We start from the raw sequence: 22,928 nt of genomic DNA, 5'->3' as shown, positions 1-22,928 counted from the left end.
AAATGCAATTTATACAATTATGTTGTATAAAACGAGAAAGAGAGAAAGACTAAAGAGAACTGGGCAGGGGAATATTTTAATTGTATAATTATAAGTGTATATGACGAATATATATGTATTTGCATGTGTATATACAATTTTCTCTCGCTTTATACAAACAGAAACGCAATTTATACACTTCTGTTGTATAAAGCGAGAGAGGCGAGCACAGAGGGAGTGAGCGAGAGAGGAGAGTGGCGAGCGAGAGTTTGAGGGAGAGAGGCGCTGACAAACAGTTTGCTACAGGACACAATTAAATCAAAGTGTGATTATACCATTTAATTTGAATTAATAGTTTGCCATTATGTATAATTTTCCCTAAATAAAATGACGAGGGCTTAGGCCCAAAATAACAAAATACAATTCTTTTGCATAAAGAGTGGGCCTTTGGCCCAATCTTTTTAATTCTCCTCCGCTTTCACATCCTTCCGCCTTTGAGACCTATTCGTCGACTTTAATGGGCTGGTAGACTCGATGAAAATAAAATTGGGCCTCCGTGGCCCAATAAGAAGATGCAATGGAGAGAAGATTAGAGTCCAAATCGGACTCCGGGCAGATTTACATGCAACAAAAAAAATAACCGAGAATTAGAATAGAGGTAAAATCCCAACAGAACGATGAACAAATAATTAATTCAAGATGGAGGTAAGCGTATGAGTTACTTTAGGAAATGAGAGCGTGGTTGCGAAACTAATACACCTCTAGACAGAAAGGTCAAGAACTCATAACCAAAAATAAAAAATAAGGAAAATATAATTACTACAACACAAGAAGGACCATTTAGTTTATTACTACTTATTTTAAATGTGTTCACCGAAATAAAATCCAAGCCTCTTAGTTATCAAAGGATCTGTTCTTTTAGTCTCTAAATTGGCTTAACATCTGCTTAATTTTGTTTGATTATTGTGCTCTGTAGTGAAAATAATAGGTTGAAAATGATTTGGCCTTGATTTATTGCCTTTCGAATTTGAATCGTCATGCCTTTCTTCCTCCTGATTTGGTTCCATTCAATCTGACTTTTTGTTAAGTCACGATAATACCACTCCTGCTTTAGATAGCTGAAATTAGAAGCTGAGTCTTTGTTTATTCGGCTTTCAATATAAATGCTCCATGATTGTTTTGTCGTTACTACTAAAAGGATTCTTAGTTCTGCTACTCATCTCCTCTAGTATATTAAACATGCCTTATTCGGTCTGGATATTTGCCCGATTCGTTTATTTATGCCTAAATCAGTATATTGTCTTCTTAATTTAAATGCATACTCGTGTGTAGAGAGTGTACTAGGCTTACTATGACATCTAGTTATATTTTATTATCGTCCCTTCATTAATTGCCGAGAATGCGAATGTTTGGCTTTTTTTAGAAATAGCTAGTTAAGAATTACATCCCCTTAATTATTTATCGTTAAGTCATGGATTTGAGGATTTTATCCAGATTGCTTAAATGTTTTCTCTTTTTTTTTTAGCTTTCTTGTCCTCGTGTAATTGTGTGCAGCCTTGGATTCCATTTAGCCCCCTGATGGACAGTGCTTCAATTTACTTATTTGGTGTCATTTTTCTTTGTAGTGGATGAGTCTCATTAAACTAAGGGAAAAAGGACAAATATACCCCCGAACTATCGTAAATGGTATGTAGATACCCTCCGTCATACTTTTGGGACATAGGTGCCCCTACCGTCCAAAAACTAGAGCATATATGCCCTTCACTCTAACGGAAGACTAAATAGGGACACGTGGCACAATCTTATCCGTCGATCCGATATGTAATAAATGTTGGATCGGTGGATAAGATTATGACACGTGTATGTCCGTTAGTATAAAGGGTATATATGCTCTAGTTTTTGGATGGCGGGGGCACCAATGTCCCAAAAGTATGACGGAGGGTATCTACATACCATTTACGATAGTTCGGGGGTATATTTGTCCTTTTTCCCTTAGTTTAATGAGACTCATCCACTACAAAGAAAAATGACACCAAATAAGTAAATTGAAGCACTGTCCATCAGGGGGCTAAATGGAATCCAAGGCTGCACACAATTACACGAGGACAAGAAAGCTAAAAAAAAAAAAGAGAAACATTTAAGCAATCTGGATAAAATCCTCAAATCCATGACTTAACGATAAATAATTAAGGGGATGTAATTCTTAACTAGCTATTTCTAAAAAAAGCCAAACATTCGCATTCTCGGCAATTAATGAAGGGACGATAATAAAATATAACTAGATGTCATAGTAAGCCTAGTACACTCTCTACACACGAGTATGCATTTAAATTAAGAAGACAATATACTGATTTAGGCATAAATAAACGAATCGGGCAAATATCCAGACCGAATAAGGCATGTTTAATATACTAGAGGAGATGAGTAGCAGAACTAAGAATCCTTTTAGTAGTAACGACAAAACAATCATGGAGCATTTATATTGAAAGCCGAATAAACAAAGACTCAGCTTCTAATTTCAGCTATCTAAAGCAGGAGTGGTATTATCGTGACTTAACAAAAAGTCAGATTGAATGGAACCAAATCAGGAGGAAGAAAGGCATGACGATTCAAATTCGAAAGGCAATAAATCAAGGCCAAATCATTTTCAACCTATTATTTTCACTACAGAGCACAATAATCAAACAAAATTAAGCAGATGTTAAGCCAATTTAGAGACTAAAAGAACAGATCCTTTGATAACTAAGAGGCTTGGATTTTATTTCGGTGAACACATTTAAAATAAGTAGTAACAGAGGCACAAAAATAAATTTTGAACCATTATATTCTGATTCACGTATTTAACATTAAGCGGAGAATCAATGATACGATGTCGGACACTAACCATTTACGCAGATTCATGAAGATGCACGTGAACTGAGACTAACAACGAATTTTAAAACGGATCATGACAACACTATGAGAACTAAGGCGATAAGGTAGCAACAACCAACAAACAATCTTTCCACATCTACACACTCACATTCATGCCACACAAAAAAAACATAACTCCAATATAGACATACGCTAGGAAAACGGAAAGATTAAGCGAGCTGGGAGTTATTCACCTTTTGGTGAGCAGCGATTGAGGACGGCTTGAGCAGAGGAGCAACCTTCCACTATCCTTCTATTGCACGAGCTCAGATTCAAACAGCAAGCCCCAAGAAAATTTGAACGAAACCGAAACAGTGACCCCTTTAAACTATATTTTCTATTGGTAAATTATGACTAACTTTGTACCTCTTTGCTTCAATTTCTTTTTCCAATTCCAAATTTTCTAACCAAAACCTAAAAAAAAAATCCCCCCTAAGACTAAATGCAAAGAGAGTTTTTATACAAGGAAATTAGGGTAGAAAAAGGGTGGAAATCCGGATGGAATTTTGCCATTTGAAATTCGGAATCATAAATCCTTTCACCTTTCGAACAAACATCTTTTCTGAGTTCTTCAACCCCATTCCGGAAGAGGAAAGGGGTGGGAAACGCATGCTGTTGCTGCTGCTGCGATTGCTGGAACAGTACTGAGTTGTTGCTCGTTTTTTGCAAAGAAGAAGAAGAACGACGCAGGTGGGGTCGGCATGTGTTGTTGTTAAAACGTAATGTATGTAATGTGTTGGGCCTGGGTTATTGGATTGGGTGCGCTGGGTCAGTTTTGGTATTAAATTGGGCTGGGAATGGGTATTTGGAATTGGAAAAATACAATGGGTTATGGGAGTTGGCAAAATGGCCTGATTTGGTCTAAAAAAAAAAGTTCTATTGGATTTAAAAATTAGCCAAATTTGATAAACTAGTGATTTCGACTAAAAATTGAATAAGACGAATTAGTATAATTAACTAACGAACTTCTTAATTTTAACAAGATAAAACAATTAACTTAATTATTAACGAAAGACTCAAAATATAAGCTACTAATTTAGACAAATTAATTTGATAAAGTATTTAAGTAAAACTAAATTCTTTTTTGAGATAATTTTCGAATAGTTATAAGGTATACTAATTATATATAAAAAGTTATTTAAAATATATATTATTTAAAAATTATAAACATGATAAAATTAATTAAAATAACTTTTAAAATATTTTGAACTTTATAAAAACTAATTATTTTAAATCGTTTGGAATTAAGAAGTTTGAAAATTAATTATTATCGGGGAGGGTCAAAATTGGGTGTCAACAGTAAGTAAAAAGAGAAAAATAACAACACAATTTTGTCTAGTATAAAAAATCATATAATCAATGCAATTATTTTTGAGCTTTTATTAGGCACTCCTTCTATCCATATCCAAGAGTCTTTTCATGGAGTCAAACTAAAGTATAAATCTGATACTATAACAATAATATAGAATATCACTATTTCAAATATGGAATAAAAATAATAATCTTGAGTAGGAATCTAATGGAAAAAAAATATGAATTTATATAGACAAAATTGAAGAAATTAATATCTATAAGGTTTCTTAAATTTTGAAATTAAATAGTTAGGGGTTATGAATATAAAAATTTAAAGAAAAAGAGTTAATAATATTAATTAAAGTGAAAGTTCAATTAGGTATAAGTTATGGAGATAAAATAAAATAAATAAAAGAAGGAAAAAATAAAATAATGAAGACCAAAAAAAACTCATGAACTATTCAACATTTGTTGGGTGTTTAAGTTTTATTAGGAAAGCAAGCAAATCAACTTCTTCTCTTTTTGTACTACTCCATTGTGTTTAACAAAAGTGAAAGAGAAAAAAAAATACAACAAAAAAAATAGACAAATATCTTGAAATATTAAAGTAGTAAATATTAAGACTTTTAATTTTTTGTAACAAAGAATAATAATGAGTGTAAATAATTTTTTAGACATTTAAGTATAACAATAAATAGAGGAGTAGTAATTGATAGATTTATTTTTTGTACAATAATAAGTAAATAGAAAAATATGAAAAATTGTGGAAAAAAGATAAATAGAATCTTTGGCCAAAGAGAGGTGCAACTTCATTTCTCTATGAGATTTTTAAGTACAACAATATGTAATAGCTATAAGAAATGTATCATAGATAATATACTTTCAAGCATGACAAGATTTTAGATTATTGAAATCAAAACAATACATTAATGAATCTTTAAAATATTGGAAGCATTCAAACTTTATACTAATATGATCATCTCTCTTGATAAATCTTTCAACATAAGTAAACTTCCTTCTTCATTTTGATGATCTTGTACTAAATTAATGTGAACATCTCTTTATAATGAAACTTTGAAGAATATATCTTTGATCTTCATCAAAGTGAAGAACATATCATGTCACTATCTTTTCTATGATTTCTTATGGAAAAGATGAAGAATATTTTATTTTATTTTAAAGAGAAAAAAAATATTAGAAAGAAAGAATGAGAAAAAAAAAAACTACACTAATAGAAAGAAAGAATGAGAAAAAAACTACACTAAGAGAAAGAAAGAATGAGAAAAATGAAAAATGAATATTCAACATCTCCATGGATGATTGTAATTTATAGATTTGATAATCCATAAGAATAAGTTGAAGAGACATGTTATTTAAGTAGAGAATATGAATATATGGAGGTTTTTTGTAACTCATTAGATTAAATTAGAATAGTAAATATGATTGTTTTTTTTATTTAATAAATAAAATATTTAATGAAAAAAATTAAGAAAACAAATCTCAAAAAAGGAGAAAAAAGAATGGAGGCCATAGAGATGTGCCACATCACATAGTCTATGTTTCTCCTTTATATTATATATAGATTCTCTAGAGATCTTTAAAAAGAATGATGGATAAATAATATGAAACGGAGAAAAAATTTATATATAATTTATAAAATATCAATACGTATATATACTTACAACCTTTTTAATTAATAAAAAATTTGGCCAATCATATATATGTATTTATACATTTTGAAATTTTTCAGAACTCTGTTTGTATATTTCGCTTGACAATATACAAACATGATAATTTATGTTGAATTTTTTTTATAAATCGTTTAAAAATAGCTAGGGTAAGCATATTTATATGAGAAATTTACACAATCAGTGTCACACCCCAAAAATGGATGTGATAGCACTCGTCTTATCCCACCAAGACAAGTCAGCCTAAAACCCAATCATTTAATTAACTCAAGTTAAACGAATAATCCAAATTTCCAAAAATGACCTTTCGGGTCATTACATTATCCACAACTAAAAATCATGTTTGTCCTTGAACATAAGGTGAAAGAAAGTACTTGAAGCTTAAAAAAGTTGAGGATATCTGGCACGCATGTCAAACTCCGCCTCCCAAGTTGCCTCTCCCACTAAATGGTGCTTCCACTGCACCTTTACAAAAGCAATATCCTTGGTCCTAAGCTTTCGAACCTGCCTATCCAGTACAACTATAGGCTCCTCCTCGAAGGTCAAGTCTGGACCCAACTCCACTTAATCGAGTGAAAGCACATGAGACTCATCCAAAATATACTTTCGAAGCATAAAGACATGGAAAACAAGATGAACTGCAGATAAACTAGGTGGCAAGGACAACTTATAAGCCACATATCCCACTCGGCTCAAAATCTGAAAAGGTCCAATGAATCTAAGGCTAAGTTTGCCCTTCTTACTGAACCTCATCACACCCTTCATGGGTGATACTCGGAGCCACACATTATCACCCTCCATAAACACTAAGGCTCTAACTCTCCGGTTTGCATAACTCTTCTGTCGACTCTAGGCTGTCAACAGTCTATACTGAATTATACAAAATTGCTCCATAGCATCTCTAAGAAAGTCTGTATCTAAAGAGTTTATCTCCGCCGAATCAAACCAACCGATCGTAGATCTACACCGTCTGCCATACAATGCCTCAAATAGGGCCATCTGAATAGTAGAGTGATAACTGTTATTGTAGGCAAACTCTGCTAAGGAAAAATATCGATTTAATCTAGCACCAAAATCGATCACACATGCTCTGAGTATGTCCTCTAACATCTGAATCGTCCGCTCGGACTGACCATCTGTTTGAGGGTGAAAGGTTGTACCCATATCTAACTGAGTACCCAAACCATGTTGTAATGCCTTCCAGAAATGGGAAGTGAACAATGAACCTCGATCAAATATAATAGAAATTGAAACTTTGTGCAATCACACAATATGGCTGATATATAGCTCGACTAACTTCTTCGCCCTATACTTCACCCGAACCGAAATAAAGTGGGGCAGACTTGGTGAGCCTGTCAACAATAACCCAAATGGAGTCATAACCACCCACTGTGGTAGGCAAACCCACAACAAAGTCCATAGTTATTCGCTCTCACTTCCAAGTAGGAATAGGCATCCTCTGAGATACACCCCCGGGTCGCTGGTGCTCACACTTGACCTGTTGGCAAATCAAACACCTAGAAACAATGTCTGAAATATCCTTCTTCATCCCACACCACTAGTAATGCTGACTCAGATCATGATACATCTTTGCCGCTCCCTAATGGATGGAATATCGAGAATAATGGGCCTCCTCAAGAATCAATCTAATCAACTCGCCCGTCTTGGGCATACAAATCATGCCTCTGATCCTCAAGACACCAACAGAATCAAGGACAACCTTTTTGGCTTCCCCTCTCAACACTTTGTATCGAATAAGACATAATTTCTCATCATCAAATTGGTGCTCACGGATCTGCTCGACTAAAGAAGACCGAGCCTTAATAAAAGCAATCATCCCATCACTTTTCTCTGAAATCTTCAACCGGACAAAACTGTTAGCTAACATCTGAACATCTCTAGACAGCGGTCTCTCTTCAATACTAAGCGTTGCAACACTCTCCATGCTAAGAGTCTTCCTACTCAAAGTATCGGCCATAATATTGGCCTTCCCCGAATGATATAGAATGGTCACATCATAGTCCTTCAACAACTCAAGCTATCTCCGTTGCCTTAAGTTCAAATCCATCTGACTGAAGATGTACTGAAGACTCCGATGATTAGTGAAGATCTCACAATTAACCCATACAAATAGTAACGCCATAACTTAAGTACAAAGACCACCGCTGCCAACTCCAAATCATGAGTAGGGTAGTTCTTCTCACGTGTCTTCAATTGCCTAGAAGCATACACAATCACCTTTCCTTTCTGCATCAATACACCACCCAAACCAACTCTTGAAGCATCACAATACACAGTAAAGTCCACACCCTCCTCTGGTAGAGTCAATACAGGGGCCAAAGTCAACAAGGTTTTGAGCTTTTGAAAGCTCTCCTCACATTCATCAGACCACTGAAAACCCATACCCTGCCGAGTCAATCTAGTTAACGGAGCTGCAATAGTAGAGAAACTCTGGACAAATCGTCGATAATAGCCTGCTAATCCCATAAAACTCTGAATCTCTGCAGGAGAAGTAGGTCGCGTCCAGCCTCTAACTGCCTCAATCTTGGACGGATCTACTCGAATACCCTCCTTGGACACCACGTATCCCACAGAATTAAGACAGAACTCACACTTTGAGAACTTTGCATACAACTTCTCTTCCCTCAACCTCTGAAGTACAATCCTCAAGTGTCGGACATGGTCCACCTCAGTCCTGGAGTAAACCAAAATGTCATCGATGAAGACAATCACAAAAGAATTAAGGTATGGTCGAAACACCCCGTTCATCAACTCCATGAATGTTGCAGGGGGATTAGTCAACCCAAATGACATCACTAGGAACTCGTAATGCCCATACCGAGTTTGAAAAGTTGTTTTAGGGATATTTGATGCCCTAATCTTCAACTGATTATACCCGGACCTCAAATCAATCTTAGAGAGCAATGATACTCCCTGTAGTTGATCAAATAAGTCATCAATACGCGGAAATTGATACTTATTCTTCACTGTTACCTTGTTCAGCTGTCTGTAATCAATGCACATCCTCATAGTCCTATCCTTCTTCTTCACAAACAACACAAGGGCACCCCAATGTGACATACTAGGGCGAATAAACCCTTTACTCAACAAATCTTGCAACTGATCCTTCAACTCTTTCAACTCGGATGGAGCCATATGGTAAGGAGGAATAGAAATGGGCTTAGTGCCCGGCTCCGGATCAATAGCAAAATCAATATCCCTATCGGGAGGAACACTTGGAAGATATGATGGGAATATATCAAGAAATTCCTGAACCACAGGAACAAAATCCATGGAAGGTGGTTCAACACTAGTGTCCCAAATAAAAGCTAAGTAAGATAAACACCCTCTCTCCACCAATCTCTGAGCACGGATAAAAGAGATGACCTTGCTAGGGTAAGAGCCACTAGTACCCTTCATTTCAACTCCTGGAACACCAGGCATTGTTAAAGTCATAGTCTTAGCATTACAATCAAGAATAACATGATAAGGAGAAAGCCAATTCATACCCAAGATAACATCAAAGTCTACCATCCCCAGAATGATTAAGTCTACCCAAGTGGCATACCCAGCCAAAGAAACAAGACAGGATCGATACACTTGATCCACTACTAAGGGCTCACCCACAGGTGTTGAAACACGATTAGGCACAGTCATGTTATCACATATCATATCAAATTCAGCAGCAAAATATGTAGACACATAAGAGAATGTAGATCTTGGATCAAACAATACAGGTGCAGATCGATGACATACTGGATGATACCTGTAATAACAGCATCAAAGGTCTCCGCCTCGGGTCTCCCCGGGAAAGCATAACAGTGGCCCCCTCTGCTACCTCCAGCCTGGGTGGTACCTCTACCCCCACTCTGCTGAGTTGCAGTACCACTACTAGAAGCTCTACCGCCTCTACCTTGTTGAAATTTGCCTTAGCCTCTACCCTGTGGTACCGGTGTTCTAGTCTAAAATGAAGAATTGCCTCTCCCTATAGGTCGTTGTTGTGAACTATACGAACCTTGACCCGCACTATAAGAACCTCGAGGTATCTACCCACCCTCAGATGTCGGCATAGATGCATGAATGAAACCCCAATGATGAAAGGAACCACTCGCTCTGTGTGATCCCCTGCCTCCAGGTGAGGCACCATGAAATTGACCTGATGTATGGGCCCTCTTAGGGTCCCCAAACTACCATCTCTCCATCAATTCCGCCTCTTTAGCGGCACTCACAATGGACTGGAAGGAAGCCCCCTCTCTAGATGCTCTAAACACAACCGATCTGATAGAGAAAGTCAGCCTCTTCACAAATCTATGGATCCTCTCTGTCTCGTCTGGAATAATGGCCAAAGCATGACTAGACAACTGGCAAAAATGGGCCTCATACTCTGTAACAAATAAGTCGTCCTGTCTTAGATTCTCAAACCTCAACGACTCTACTCTCTCATGCTCCAAGGGATAAAACGGTCATGGAAGGCACTGGAAAACATCTCCCAAGTCACTGGAGGAGATCCAACTGGCAAAGCCCCGGAATAAGTTCTCCACCACTCTCTCACTGGTCCACAAAGATGGAGTGTAGCATATCGAACCCCATATGACTCAGGTAATCTAACCACCTCTAGTAACTCTCGGCATGTAGTTAGAAACTCATGAGCGTCCTCACTCTTCCCACCCTGAAACTGAGGTATGTCCATTTTTCTAAATCACTCATACCTACGCTGCTCATCCTTTGTTAGAACAACCAATGGTGCACCTTGACCCCCAACTGCTGGTGCAAGATCATTCTCAACCACGGGATCCACTGGTGGTTGCCCCATCGCATCCTGAATTACTGGAGCTTGTTGTTGCCCTTGGGTCTGAGACCCCTCTCTAGTCTGAGAGTTCTATGGTGTGGCGGTCGTGCCACCACCCTGAGTAAAGCTCTCAAGCACACTTAACACCCTCAATAATGTATCCTAAAGCAAAAGTGTGGTTGCAGTCTCTGGAGGAATCCTGATCCTCTCTGGCACGGCCACTCATTGGTGCTGCTCCATGGGCACGACCTCTGGCTAGTGCCATTCCACGAGCACGACCTCTAGCTCGGGATCTACCCCTACCCCTAGCTGGGGCCTCAACAACTATCTCGGGAAGTGCTTCCCCTCTACCACCAGTAATAGTACCTCTAGTCATCGTCATCTATCAAAAATAATATACGATAGCTCAGTACTAAAGATGGTAACCACGCACGATGAGAAAGAATGAACAAAAATAAAGTTTCCTAATAGTATTCATAGCCTCTTAGAGATAAGTACAGATGTCTCTGTATCGATCATTGAAACTCTACGTAAACTCGGTATGTATACACGTGTGACCTATGAACCTGAGGCTCTGATACCATTTTGTCACAACCTAAAAATGGATGTAATGACACTCGTCTTATCCCACCAAGACAAGTCAGCTTGGAACTCAATCATTTAATTAACTCAAGTTAAACGAATAATCCAAATTTCAAAAAATGACCTTCCAGGTCATTACAATCAGGAATCAAATTATACAAAAATTTGATTGATACAATTAGACGAATTATACAAATTTGGATGAATTATACAAATTAAACAAATAGCAAGATTTAAGGAAACTATGACTGCGAATCAATTTTTTTAAAAATAGTAGCTATAACATTTAATAACGTTTAAACATTTACTATTATGCACAATTTTCCCTATAAACTATGACGATTTATTAAGAAAATATATCAAGTCTATTGGATATACTTTGAAATGACATAACTTAAAATTATTGAAAGAACGGATTTAGATATTTCTTTTTGAGATATCAAATTATCTTTCCACCATTTGATGCATGTCTTTATCGAATAATATAATTAGCTTGAATTTCTTTCAAACATAATTTATAAATCAATCAAAACCGAACAACATTTCTTTAGAAAGGAACAACATAGGATATCAATGACAGAAATAAATAAAAAAAAATCAAAAATAGGATATAGCTAAGGAAATAACATAAATGTTATAAAATCATTCAAAAGCCCAAGCATTCTCTCTACGGACCTCCTCCTCTTCCTCTGGAGTATAATCATTCACGCTACCAAATTCTTCACGTATTTCCTTTGGTGTTTTCCCTGTGATCCTATCAGCAACTTCTTGGCTCATCACATCCCTCAATTCCTTATCATCAAGATTTTTAGCAGCTAAAAGAACATCAATTAATACAGATGAGTGAACTTTCAAGAAATTCTTGTCAAAATTCTTTAATTGATCTTCTGAAACGCCTTTCTCCGAGTGTTTCTTCCAATACTCAATCACTTTCGTCATTATTTTTCCGTCAACATTAGACAAGGGGATGACATTAGAAGAACAATCCTGGTCTTGTACTATATTCTTGATGACTTCTGACCTCACAGCTTTAGTCTCATCGAGTTTGAATTCCTCGCCATCGCTAGTCTTGAGAGTTATGAACTTTTCTGAAGACATGACAAAGAAAATGGAGAGAGCAATGAATGAATGATTTCAGTACATGAGGGCTAGCTTGGTATTTTATAGTGCATTAAGATTTAAGTTACTTTCCAAACTTGTAGTAGTAACACAGAAAGCAAAATATTATATTGACCAAAAGTTGTTATTTTTCTTTTTTTAAAAAAGTTTAATAAATCCGATTTACAAAGTCAACATAATAGTCTTAGATTATTAAGATAAGGAATATTATGGCAAGTTAATTAAAAGGAAAGTTCTAGAACTCATTACTTTTGCAATAAAAATAATTTAAAAAGTAAAACAATTAATTAATCTAGTACTCACTCTATACCTGTCATAGTTCATTTTATTTAAGAATATTTTATTCCAATTTACTTGCCAATTTATAAAATCAACAATAAATTAATTTCACTTTCTCTATTTTACCTTCACAATTTTCTTTTTGAAAGTATAAACTATAAATTTGTAAAGTTCAAAGAAAGTCTTTTAAGAGGTAGATTAGTAAAATTATATTTCTTATTATTAAATTCTTAAGAGATGTATATAAAGAAATGTGGGCAACTAATATAAGACGGAGGAAACATTAATTTATAAAATATCAATAGTACATATACATACGACTTTTTTAATTAATAAAATTTTTGGCCAATGACATATATATACTTGAGAAGTCCTAGTAAATTTTGTCCTAAAATTTGAAGTATTGTAAGTATGACTTCATAGCAATTGTAATAGTTGACTTCTTCTGTTGTAATATGTGACGACCATCCATTACTACCCTGCAATATGCACTGTTGTGCAGATCAAGTCATTAATCTTTTTTAAGCTCCAGCACCAGAACCCTAAATCCTAGTTCATCAATTGTCATACATTAGGATCATTTTTTCAAGGTTGACAATTGGTAGAGTTCTAAAATGACATTTAAATCATATAACATTGTACTACAAATAAATTTCATAATGTTTCTCTCTTGTTTTTAAGTTTTGAAATAATAATAGTCTTTTAAAGGAGGATTTTTGAGTACTTAGAATCATTTTTGCTATTTTATGAGTAACTTCAAAGAAAATCTATGTTAAGAGGTTTTCTAGTATTTAAGTTAGAGTAGATTTTAGAACTAGCAAACACAATAGACAAAATAAGTCTTTATAGCTATAGTTTTAATAGTTGCGCTACATAGCTATAGTTTCATTCACTATGGAGGCCCTGGTTGTATATTTCGCGCGGTTTGTATATTTCACTTGCCCGTTTATATATATTGCTAAAGAATATACACATAGGGTAGATAAATACAAATTTTGTATTTATACATTTAGAATTTTTTCAGAACTCTGTTTGTATATTTCGCTTGCTAATATACAAACAGAGTAATTTATTTTAATTTTTTTTTTATAAATCGTATAAAAATAACAAGTGTCAGAAAATACATATTAGGATTTTATACAATCATGAATCAGATAAAAACAAAATTTTGATTTATAAAATTTAGTCTTGTACTATATTCTTGATGACTTCTGACCTCACAGCTACAGTCTCATCAAGTTTGAATTCCTCGCCATCGCTAGTCTTGAGAGTTATGAACTTTTCTGAAGACATGACAAAAAAAATAGAGAGCTATGAATGAATTAATTCAGTACATGAGGGCTAGCTTGGTCTTTTATAGTGCATTAAGATTTAAATTACTTTCCAAACTTGTGTTGACACCCAATTTTGACCCGATGCAATTCGAATTAATTATCGAGCTTCTTCAATTTCAAACAATTTGAAATAATCATCTTTGAATAAATCCTAAATAATATATATATTTTTTTTCATCTCTTTCTAATTAGTTTTGGTTAATATTTTTCAGAAATAATCATATAATTTTACAGGTTGGTTTATATAAGTCTCATCTTTTATATAAATATTTAATAAATAGCCTAAAAATTAAGTTTTGCAGAATTACCCATTTATTTCTTTGAATTAGTGAATTTTATAATTTTTGAATAATTAGTTCTCTATTTCAAAACAATAAATAAGTTTTGATAATTATTTTGTCTTGTTTAAATTAAGAAGCTCAAATAATTAATCGATAGTTATTCATCTTATTTTAATTTTTGCCGAATCAGTTATTTGACTCAATTTGGCTACATCTAAATTCAATTTGATTAGAACAACAATTAAAGTGGCCAAATTTTAAATAAAAAAGGGGTCATCCTTTTGTCTTAAAACTGGTACACATATCCACGCTCTCACGATCTCTTTCTCCTTTTTTCAGACGCCTCTCATCTCTTTCTTCTTCCCCAAATCGCAAAGGTCAATAGTAAGAGCCCTAATTTCTTCATCTGCCCATCACCTTTGTCAGTTCCTCTCCTTATTTTCAAAGGTTACAGACCTCGGAACAAGATTTGTTGACTTCGGCTGAGAGAAATCTCACCTAAATCTGATGTGGATCGAGAAATATCACATCGAACCCAGATTTTCAGGGGTATGTTCTCCTCTTGCTGGTTTTCCCTTCCATTATCTCCAATCAATCTCTCATCTCCCGCAAAAACGGCTATTTTGAATTCAAATCTTTTTTTTGCTATAAATAGTGCCATTTAAAGATACAGAGGGCAGAGAAAAAAAGGACAGTGATATAGATGCATAAGAAGAATTTTGATTTCATCAGTTGGTAAATTAAGAATTTCGAATCTCGAGTTTTCGTCTTAAAGCTCTTTGTTCTTCGTCATCGGAAGCTTTCGTCGGAGTTCTTTTTCACGTGGTGGTGAAATAGTTCGTTTCAACTCGTCGTCTCAGTCGCTGCCCGAAAAAAGGTAATGTTTCCCCCTTCATAGTATTCTCGTCTCTTCATTTATTTTGATGTGGTATTTTCCGATGTCGGAAAATGTTTGTTCTGCGGCTGGCTCATTGTCATGTGCCGAGTTAATGATGTATTGATATGATGCATTGTTCTTAGTTGATTACTATGATTGAGTCTTTATGTTGATTCAGTTTTGTGTTATGTATTTAGTACCATTGCTCTTTTACTCCTCTGTTTGAAATCGATTTGCTATTTTCCTTCTCGTATGCTTGCTTTGATGTCGTTGAATCAGTATATTCTTGTTTTCGCTGCCTTTTAGCATCGCTGTTTTCCTTTATTCAGCTTTCTATTTAGCTTAGACCGGTTAGCTTTCTCTATCTCTTTTTTTTAGTCGTATTATTATATTGTCGTTGGACTGATGCCCTGGAAATTGATGAATCATGTTTATCCCTTCCCTCACTCCTTTCGCCAAAGTGGTAAAAAGTGTTAAAATCATATTCCTCCATATTACAAATTATGTAAATTCTTGTCATACCTCACTAGTTTATCTACTGGTTTGTTCATACTCAAAGTGTTCGACTTCGTTTCGGTGTTACATGGGTCTGTTGCTGCCTCTTCTAGATATACAAGGGTAAATGATTCTATATCTCTTCATGGTTTGTAGTTTTACTAAGCATTAGAAAAGAATTTGTTCAATGAGCATCGCCTCGTTTTACTTTAAATTAAGCATTTACTTGTTATTAGGTGTTCGAAAGCGGACAATTGATTTGAGTTCTTCTCTTATTGTGCTACATAGTTGCGAAGATTTAAGATTACTTGAAATACTAGAAGTTGTATTGTTATTTTCCAGTTATGTCTTGGCAGTATATATCTAGTTTCATTTCCTTCATAAAAAAATTGATACAGTACCCTCATACATTATAATTTGATCTCAACTTTATATACATTAATAGTGGCTTTAGGAATTACTGGAGTGTACTGAATCATGTTCTTCTCTTAATCTTGTTAAAATATCAAGGCCAAATCACGGAGACAATTTGATGTATTTATTCACTTGAGTGTCGATCTAGTAAAGTGATTTTCAATTCACCTGGAAGTGTTGTTACTGATTCGGGAAGTCAAATTGCCAAACATGCTTAGTTGATTAATTAGAGTGATACTAATTGTTTTCACTTCTTTTTTTTTGTATGCAAATTTATCCGAGTCCACTTGGGACTCCATCCCCGCATCTCGTTGAGTCAAGATCCATCATTGAGTCGGCCTTCATCTTTGTTCGAGTTTCGGGAGCTTCCACAAAACAGTGCGCAGACACACCAGTTTCAGAAAGCTGAAAACATGCTGAGATACAGCCTGTATACGCTATATACAACTGTATACACTTATATATAGGTCAAAAACGCAGGAATACAAGGCTAAAGCAAAACACAGGTGTTCGGAAGCAAGAACCGCATGAAAAGAGCTAATATATATGCTCATATACACTGATATACATCAGGTGTATACCAAAAACGGGTTTTGGTTAAACCCCAAAAAATTCCAACGAATTTGGCCCAAGAAAGGCCCAAATTCAACTTCTCTCCGTTACTCTTAAATTATTTAATCGTGATTACTTATTGTTTGTTGTTTAACTCTAACTTTAGAATTTTTAATTAACTTAATTAGATTCCCCAAAAGATGAGTCATTTTCGTTGTGTTGGTTTAATTCTAATACATTTCATGGCTTTGTGTTCATTTATTTTATTAATCAAATATATTGGTCAAAATTTTATATTTTCAATTAAGTTAAACATTTAGTTCTTAAAAAGAGATGTTCTTTAATGCTTTTCATTTAATCACATTTTATTCATTTTAAAATTGTTGTAAGTTAAAGTATTTTCCTCAAATAAACTTTTAAAAAATGTTAATCAAACCCTTTTCAATTAATTGAATATATATATATATACACACACTTACTTAGTCTTTTCTCAAAAAGGTTAGTCAATTAATAAAAAAATAATTTTCATGCTTTAAATGGGTTTAAATGATTATTTCAAAATGAATAAAATAAATTCTAATTAATCTTGTTTTATTAATATTCTAATCATAATGTATTTCGAGTCAAATGTGCCATTTTGGATCCCTTTTCTTTAAAAATAAAATAAAATAGAATAATATAAAATGCATCATTCATTTAATTATTTTATCAAAGTTATTCAAATATTGTAAGTTATCCTTTTTTATGTTAAATCATTATTTTTCTATAAATAGTCAAAAAATAATAATAATATATTTTAGTCAAGTCGCAGGTCAACCGCATGTTAGCGGACACTTCGAATGCTTAAACCCTTCTCGAAGTGTAAATTGAACCCCGAACCCTCTTTGGTATTTTCAAATGATTTTTTCTGTTTAAATCTTTGAAAATTATAAGTTTTCTTAATTTCTTTAAAAAATTAAGTGGCGACTCTTTTCTAAGTATTTTTCTTAAACCGTTTTATACTTAGAATATTTCAAAAAAGTGATTTTTCTAGAAATAGGAAAATTACGACACAACAACTTGTAGTAGTAATATGGAAAGCAAAAGATTATACTGACCAAAAGTTTTTTTTTTTTTTTTTTAAAGTTTAATAATTCTGATTTACAAAGTCAACATAATATTCTTAGATTATTAAGATAAGGAATATTATGGCAAGGTAATTAAAAGGAAAGTTCTAGAACTCATTACTTTTCCAATAAAAATAATTAAAAAATTAAAACAATTAATTAATCTAGTACTCACTCTATCCTGAGCTGTCCTTTTTATTTAAGAATATATTTATTCCAATTTACTTGCCAATTTATAAAATCAACAAAAAAATAATTTCATTTTCTCTATTTTACCTTCACAAATTTATTTTTTGTTTTGAAAGTATAAACTATAAATTTGTAAAGTTCAAAGAAAGTCTTTTAAGAGGTAAATTAGTAAAATTATATTTCTTATTATTAAATTCTTAAGAGATGTATAAAAAGAAAATTGGACAACTAAATATAAAACGAAGGAAACAGTAATTTATAAAATATCAATACGTACATATACACACGACCTTTTTAATTAAAAAAAAAAATTGGCCAATGATATATATATATATATATATATACTTGAGAAGCCCTAGTAAATTTTGTCCTAAAATTTGGAGTATTGTAAGTATGACTTCATAGCAATTGTAATAATTGACTCCTTCTGTTGTAATATGCTACATCCATTCATTATTACCCTACAATATGCATTGTCTTTTTTAAGCTCCAGGACCAGAACCCTAAATCCTAGTTCATTAATTGTCATACATTAGTAGCAATTTTACAAGGTTGAATATTGATAGAGTTCTAAAATGACATTTAAATCATATAACATTGTACTACAAAGGAATTTCATAATGTTTCTCTCTTGTTTTTAAGTTTTGAAATAATAATAGTCTTTTAAAGGAAAACTCTCGAGTACTTAAAATCATTTTTGCTAATTTATGAGTAACTTCAAAGAAATCTATGTTAAGAGGCATTCTAGTATTTAAATTAGAGTAAATTTTAGAAATAGCAAACATAATAGACAAAATAAGTCTTTATAACTATAGTTTCAACACTTGCGCTCCATAGCTATAGTTTCATTCACTATGGAGGCCCTGATTTGTATATTTCGTGCGGTTTGTATATTTCACTTGCCCATTTGTATATATTGCTTGAGAATATACACACAGGGTAAATATATACAAATTCTGTATTTATACATTTTGGAATTTTTCAGAATTTTTTTTGTATATTTCGCTTGCTAATATACAAACATGGTAATTTATTTTGAATTTTTTTTATAAATTGTATAAAAATAGTTAGGGCAAGAAAATACATATTAGGATTTTATTCAATCAGGAATCGAATTATACAAAATTTTGATTTATACAATCAGACGAATTATACAAATTTGAGAAAATTAAACAAATAGCAAGATTTAAGGAAATTATGACTGCGAATTACAATTTTTTAAAGCAGTAGTTATAGCATTTAATATCGTTTATACGTTTACTATTCTGTATAATTTTCCCTTTAAACTATGACAATTAATTAAGAAAAATATATCAAGTCTATTGGATATGCTTTGAAATAGCTCAAAATTATTGAAAGAATGAATTCAAGTACTTTTTTTTTGAGATATTAAATTTATCTTTTCAGCATTTGATGAATGTCTTTTTTGAATAATATAACTAGCTTGAATTTCTTTCAAATATAATATATAAATCATTCAAAACCGAACAACATATCTTTCGGTTGATTGTAAGTGAATTTGTAGGATAAAAAGAAAGTTGATGGTTCGGTTGATAGGTACAAAGTTCTGTTGGTTATCAAAGGGTCCACTCATTGTTCAGGTCTTGACTATCACTGCACGTTCTGTTTTGTTGTCAAGGCTACGATCATTTGTGTTGTTTTTTCACTTGCAGTTCGACACAATTAGGTTTTACATCAATTGGACATCAATAATATGCCTTTTTACAAGGCACACTTGAAGAAGATTTTTTTATGAAATAACCACCTGGATTTGAGAATACATCTCATCCCTCACAGGTTAATCATTTGTGTAAGGCTATTTATGCGTCGCTAGTTGGTAAGGTCTACTTACTTATATACACGACATCTCTCCTATGTTTTGCCGATGTACGTGAGAGTTCTTATATATCTTAAGCTGGCATGTCGCAGATATTTTGGGGCTACTAGCTATATATATATATATTGCCTCCCATTTTAGCCTTCTTTATTATTTTGCTGTTAATATCCTGAAGTCACCATTAAAGTTAGTCTTTGAAAGTTGTAGACAGTCATTAAACAATACACTACATCAAATAGTTAAACATTAATTGCCACAATTTTCTTTTTCAAACAATAACCATATAAATTAACTTACATAAAGTTAGTTAATTTGGAATCACCACACAAAATTACGGGAGATTAAAGAACAAAATGAATAAATAAAAGAGACTCATGTTGTACACTTTTGCGACAACATATACATATGATATAATAATAATAATAATAGGTTGAATTAGTTTTTGACGCGACAATTCTTCCTGATTTCTCCAGCATTTCCTGTAAGAAGTTCAATGGCTCCCATTTTCTGCATGGATTTCGCAAACTGGGAAAAGAAAGTCTCATCTTCTTGCAATTTCTTGATGACAATTACTGAGTCTTTATCATTGAGAAGGGCAGCATCAGATTGGAACAACCCTTTGTTCTGATTAATAAGAATGTTGAAATAATTGCTATCAAATGAAGTTGAGCTCATAGGGTCCATTTCCACAGTAGTATTTGGATTGGCTGGATTTGGACAAAAATCCTTCAAATCTTTAGCATAAGTAGCATTGAGAGATGGATCCATGTCACCTTTGCCAGTGAAATTGAAGAGTCTCCTTGAGAATGCTCCACAATGAGCAACACCAATTGTGTGAGCACCTACAAGTATGCATGGAACAAGTTTATTATATTACTCATTGATTTAACTTTTATACACTGACAGTTTATATAAATTGATTCATGATATTGCTCGCTTTGTAAGACACATAATATTTACCTGATAATGCAACGAGATCATCGACATTTAGGCCTTTGTTTGCAAAGATTTGCTTAAGGGTTGCAAAATCTGAGAATGGTGAAGGTAAGTTTCCGTTCACATCACTTGCAAGGGAAACAAACCCATCTTTTCTTCCGGTCTCCACTTCCCACATTAAAGTTTTAAACTGCATGAAAAGACTTAATTATTAGAGTAGCAATAATTATTTATATATATATATTATTAAGTGGATTTTCTTAATAAAAGTAGCTATTGAATTCTACTGAACTCATAACTTCAAGAATAGACTATCCTTTGAACATATATGGAGATGTAATTACTTACGGGATAAGAAACAGCATCACGAGCAACCAAAGCTAAAATGTCTGCGCAAGAAACAATGCCAGGGCATTTAGCCTCAACTTCTCGCTTGATATCATCAATCACCTCGAAACCACCCAATGAGAGATTTGGCCTAGCCTCCTTCTCTGAATCATCTGTTCCCACTTTGTCCAGCAATATGGATGCGTCACAACCCTATTTATAAATTTTCATAATGTCAAGACATAAATTAAAGCAACATCATGTCATGACTACTCTAGTAAATATATTTTTTAATTAGTCAGTGTACATAACTTAAATTCTATTACGAAATAATGTATGTGTGCATGGTATTGTAATTCTAATTGGTACATACCCTAACGAAACAATCATGGTAGTGGATTCGAAGCAACTTAGCACCCAAGGTAGCGTCTTTTGCAACTTTGCTCCAAGTGATATCTCTAATAAGTTGTTCAACATTTGGACAATGAGTGCTTTGATAGTAGTTCTTTCGTGGTGCATTTGAGTTCCTTGCACCCCAAACATTCTTAATTGCATCCCAAGCATTGCTTGCACCGTCTTCATTCTTTTCACCGTCTTCGTTCCTTGCACCCCAAGCATTCCTTTCACCGTCTTTGTTCCTTGCACCCCAAGCATTTCTTGAATAGTCTTCGTTCCTTGCACCGTCTTCATTTCTTGAATAGTCTTCATTCCTTGTATCCCAAGCAACTCCACCAAGAACAAGACACATAAAAACAAGACAAGTTAGTACAAATTGAGTTGTCATTTTCTTTTCTTAGCTAGGAATGTGAAGGACTTAAGCCTAAGAATAACAATGAAGATGATGAAAAAAGCAAATTGCTTAAGGCACAATGGTTTTATCCTCAAGAAGAGTTTCCTTTTATAGGCAATGAAAGATATATAAAAATAATTGTTCAATGAGTCGTGTGGAGCTTAATTATCTTCTCAAAAGTCTCCTAAAATATACACTACTAGTACTTGGTAGTCATCGGCCATATGGTTAGCACGTTGAGCTTAGGGTACTCGATCGCTCCATTTCAATCTATTGTCAACTTATTTAATTTAACTAGTCATGCAAGACATTTGTATGATTATAAAATATTATTATTAAGTAAATGAAATTGAGGGCGCACTAAATGATCACTTGGTGAAATTTTATGGTTCTAACTCATATTTTTATGGTATATATGCCGAGTTACAACTTCTTAAATCAAATTATATGGTTCTAACTCATATTTTTATCTAAATATTGTCAACTTATTACTTATAGAATATAATTATGTTAACAATTCATATAATGATTGTCTCAGTAGAATGATGTTTTTCAATATTAAATTGATAAAATCTTACCTAAAACTAACAATTCAAAAAACTATTCAAAGAAACATTTATAAGAGGGAAAATGAGTTGTTATACCTATCAACTTTGTCATTTAGAGCTGATATACATCTCCTTATGAAAGTGGATCATATATATCCTTACTATTACAAATTCACATATATCATTTTCCTCAAACAGAAGTGAAAAAGTTAATTTAATTTTTTTTAAATATCATGTAAGGGTATATTTAATCTCTCATACGTAATTTTTTTTTTACTTTTTTGACTCAATGACTAATCTAGATTTATTAATTTGATGGTCCAATTATTTGTTTTAACTAATTTTCTTGTAAATTTTTTATAGATGCCCCCAAATAAAATTTAGAGATTCAAAAACTAAATTACAATATAGCCTCAAAAAATTAATTTTAGATTTTTTTCTTACTCTTTTTTCATTCATATTTCTTTCTTTTAATTTCTCGTATCATAATGAAAGAAAAAATAAATAAATAGATAAATAAGAATAAGAAACTCAAAAAATAATTCATGTGTAACTTTGTTAGAAGGATCATATATACCCCTACGTGGATTTTTTTAAAAT

At 33.3% G+C, this 22,928-nt stretch overlaps 2 protein-coding genes across 2 annotated transcripts; both read right to left on the bottom strand.

Moving 5' to 3' along the window:
- Positions 1–11,886: 11,886 nt before the first annotated feature.
- Positions 11,887–12,342, bottom strand: LOC102593830 (SKP1-like protein 1B). The gene has a single exon (XM_006356944.1). The coding sequence runs from the start codon at positions 12,340–12,342 to the stop codon at positions 11,887–11,889; it is 456 nt and encodes a 151-aa protein (XP_006357006.1).
- A 7,725-nt stretch (positions 12,343–20,067) lies between these two features.
- On the bottom strand, positions 20,068–21,841 carry LOC102593508 (peroxidase 24-like). Its single transcript, XM_006356943.2, has 4 exons — positions 21,364–21,841; positions 21,012–21,203; positions 20,688–20,853; positions 20,068–20,569 (listed from the first exon to the last, which is right to left on the bottom strand). The coding sequence occupies exons 1-4, from the start codon at positions 21,772–21,774 to the stop codon at positions 20,163–20,165; spliced, it is 1,176 nt and encodes a 391-aa protein (XP_006357005.2). The 5' UTR covers positions 21,775–21,841; the 3' UTR covers positions 20,068–20,162.
- Positions 21,842–22,928: the final 1,087 nt, after the last annotated feature.

The sequence above is a fragment of the Solanum tuberosum genome, unplaced genomic scaffold (genome assembly GCF_000226075.1).
Source record: "Solanum tuberosum cultivar DM 1-3 516 R44 unplaced genomic scaffold, SolTub_3.0 scf00239, whole genome shotgun sequence".
NCBI classification, from domain to species: Eukaryota; Viridiplantae; Streptophyta; class Magnoliopsida; order Solanales; family Solanaceae; genus Solanum; species Solanum tuberosum.
The sequence above is the reverse complement of the archived record's forward strand: the minus strand, read 5'-3'. Positions and strand labels throughout refer to the sequence as shown.

Excerpts from the sequence above, each read along its gene's own strand:
- LOC102593508 (XM_006356943.2), bottom strand. The coding sequence starts at position 21,774 with ATGACAACTCAATTTGTACTAACTTGTCTTGTTTTTATGTGTCTTGTT. Across the intron at positions 21,204-21,363 it reads ACCATGATTGTTTCGTTAGG|GGTTGTGACGCATCCATATT; the intron begins GTATGTACCAAT and ends ATTTATAAATAG. Across the intron at positions 20,570-20,687 it reads TGATCTCGTTGCATTATCAG|GTGCTCACACAATTGGTGTT; the intron begins GTAAATATTATG and ends GCATACTTGTAG.
- LOC102593830 (XM_006356944.1), bottom strand. The coding sequence starts at position 12,342 with ATGTCTTCAGAAAAGTTCATAACTCTCAAGACTAGCGATGGCGAGGAA.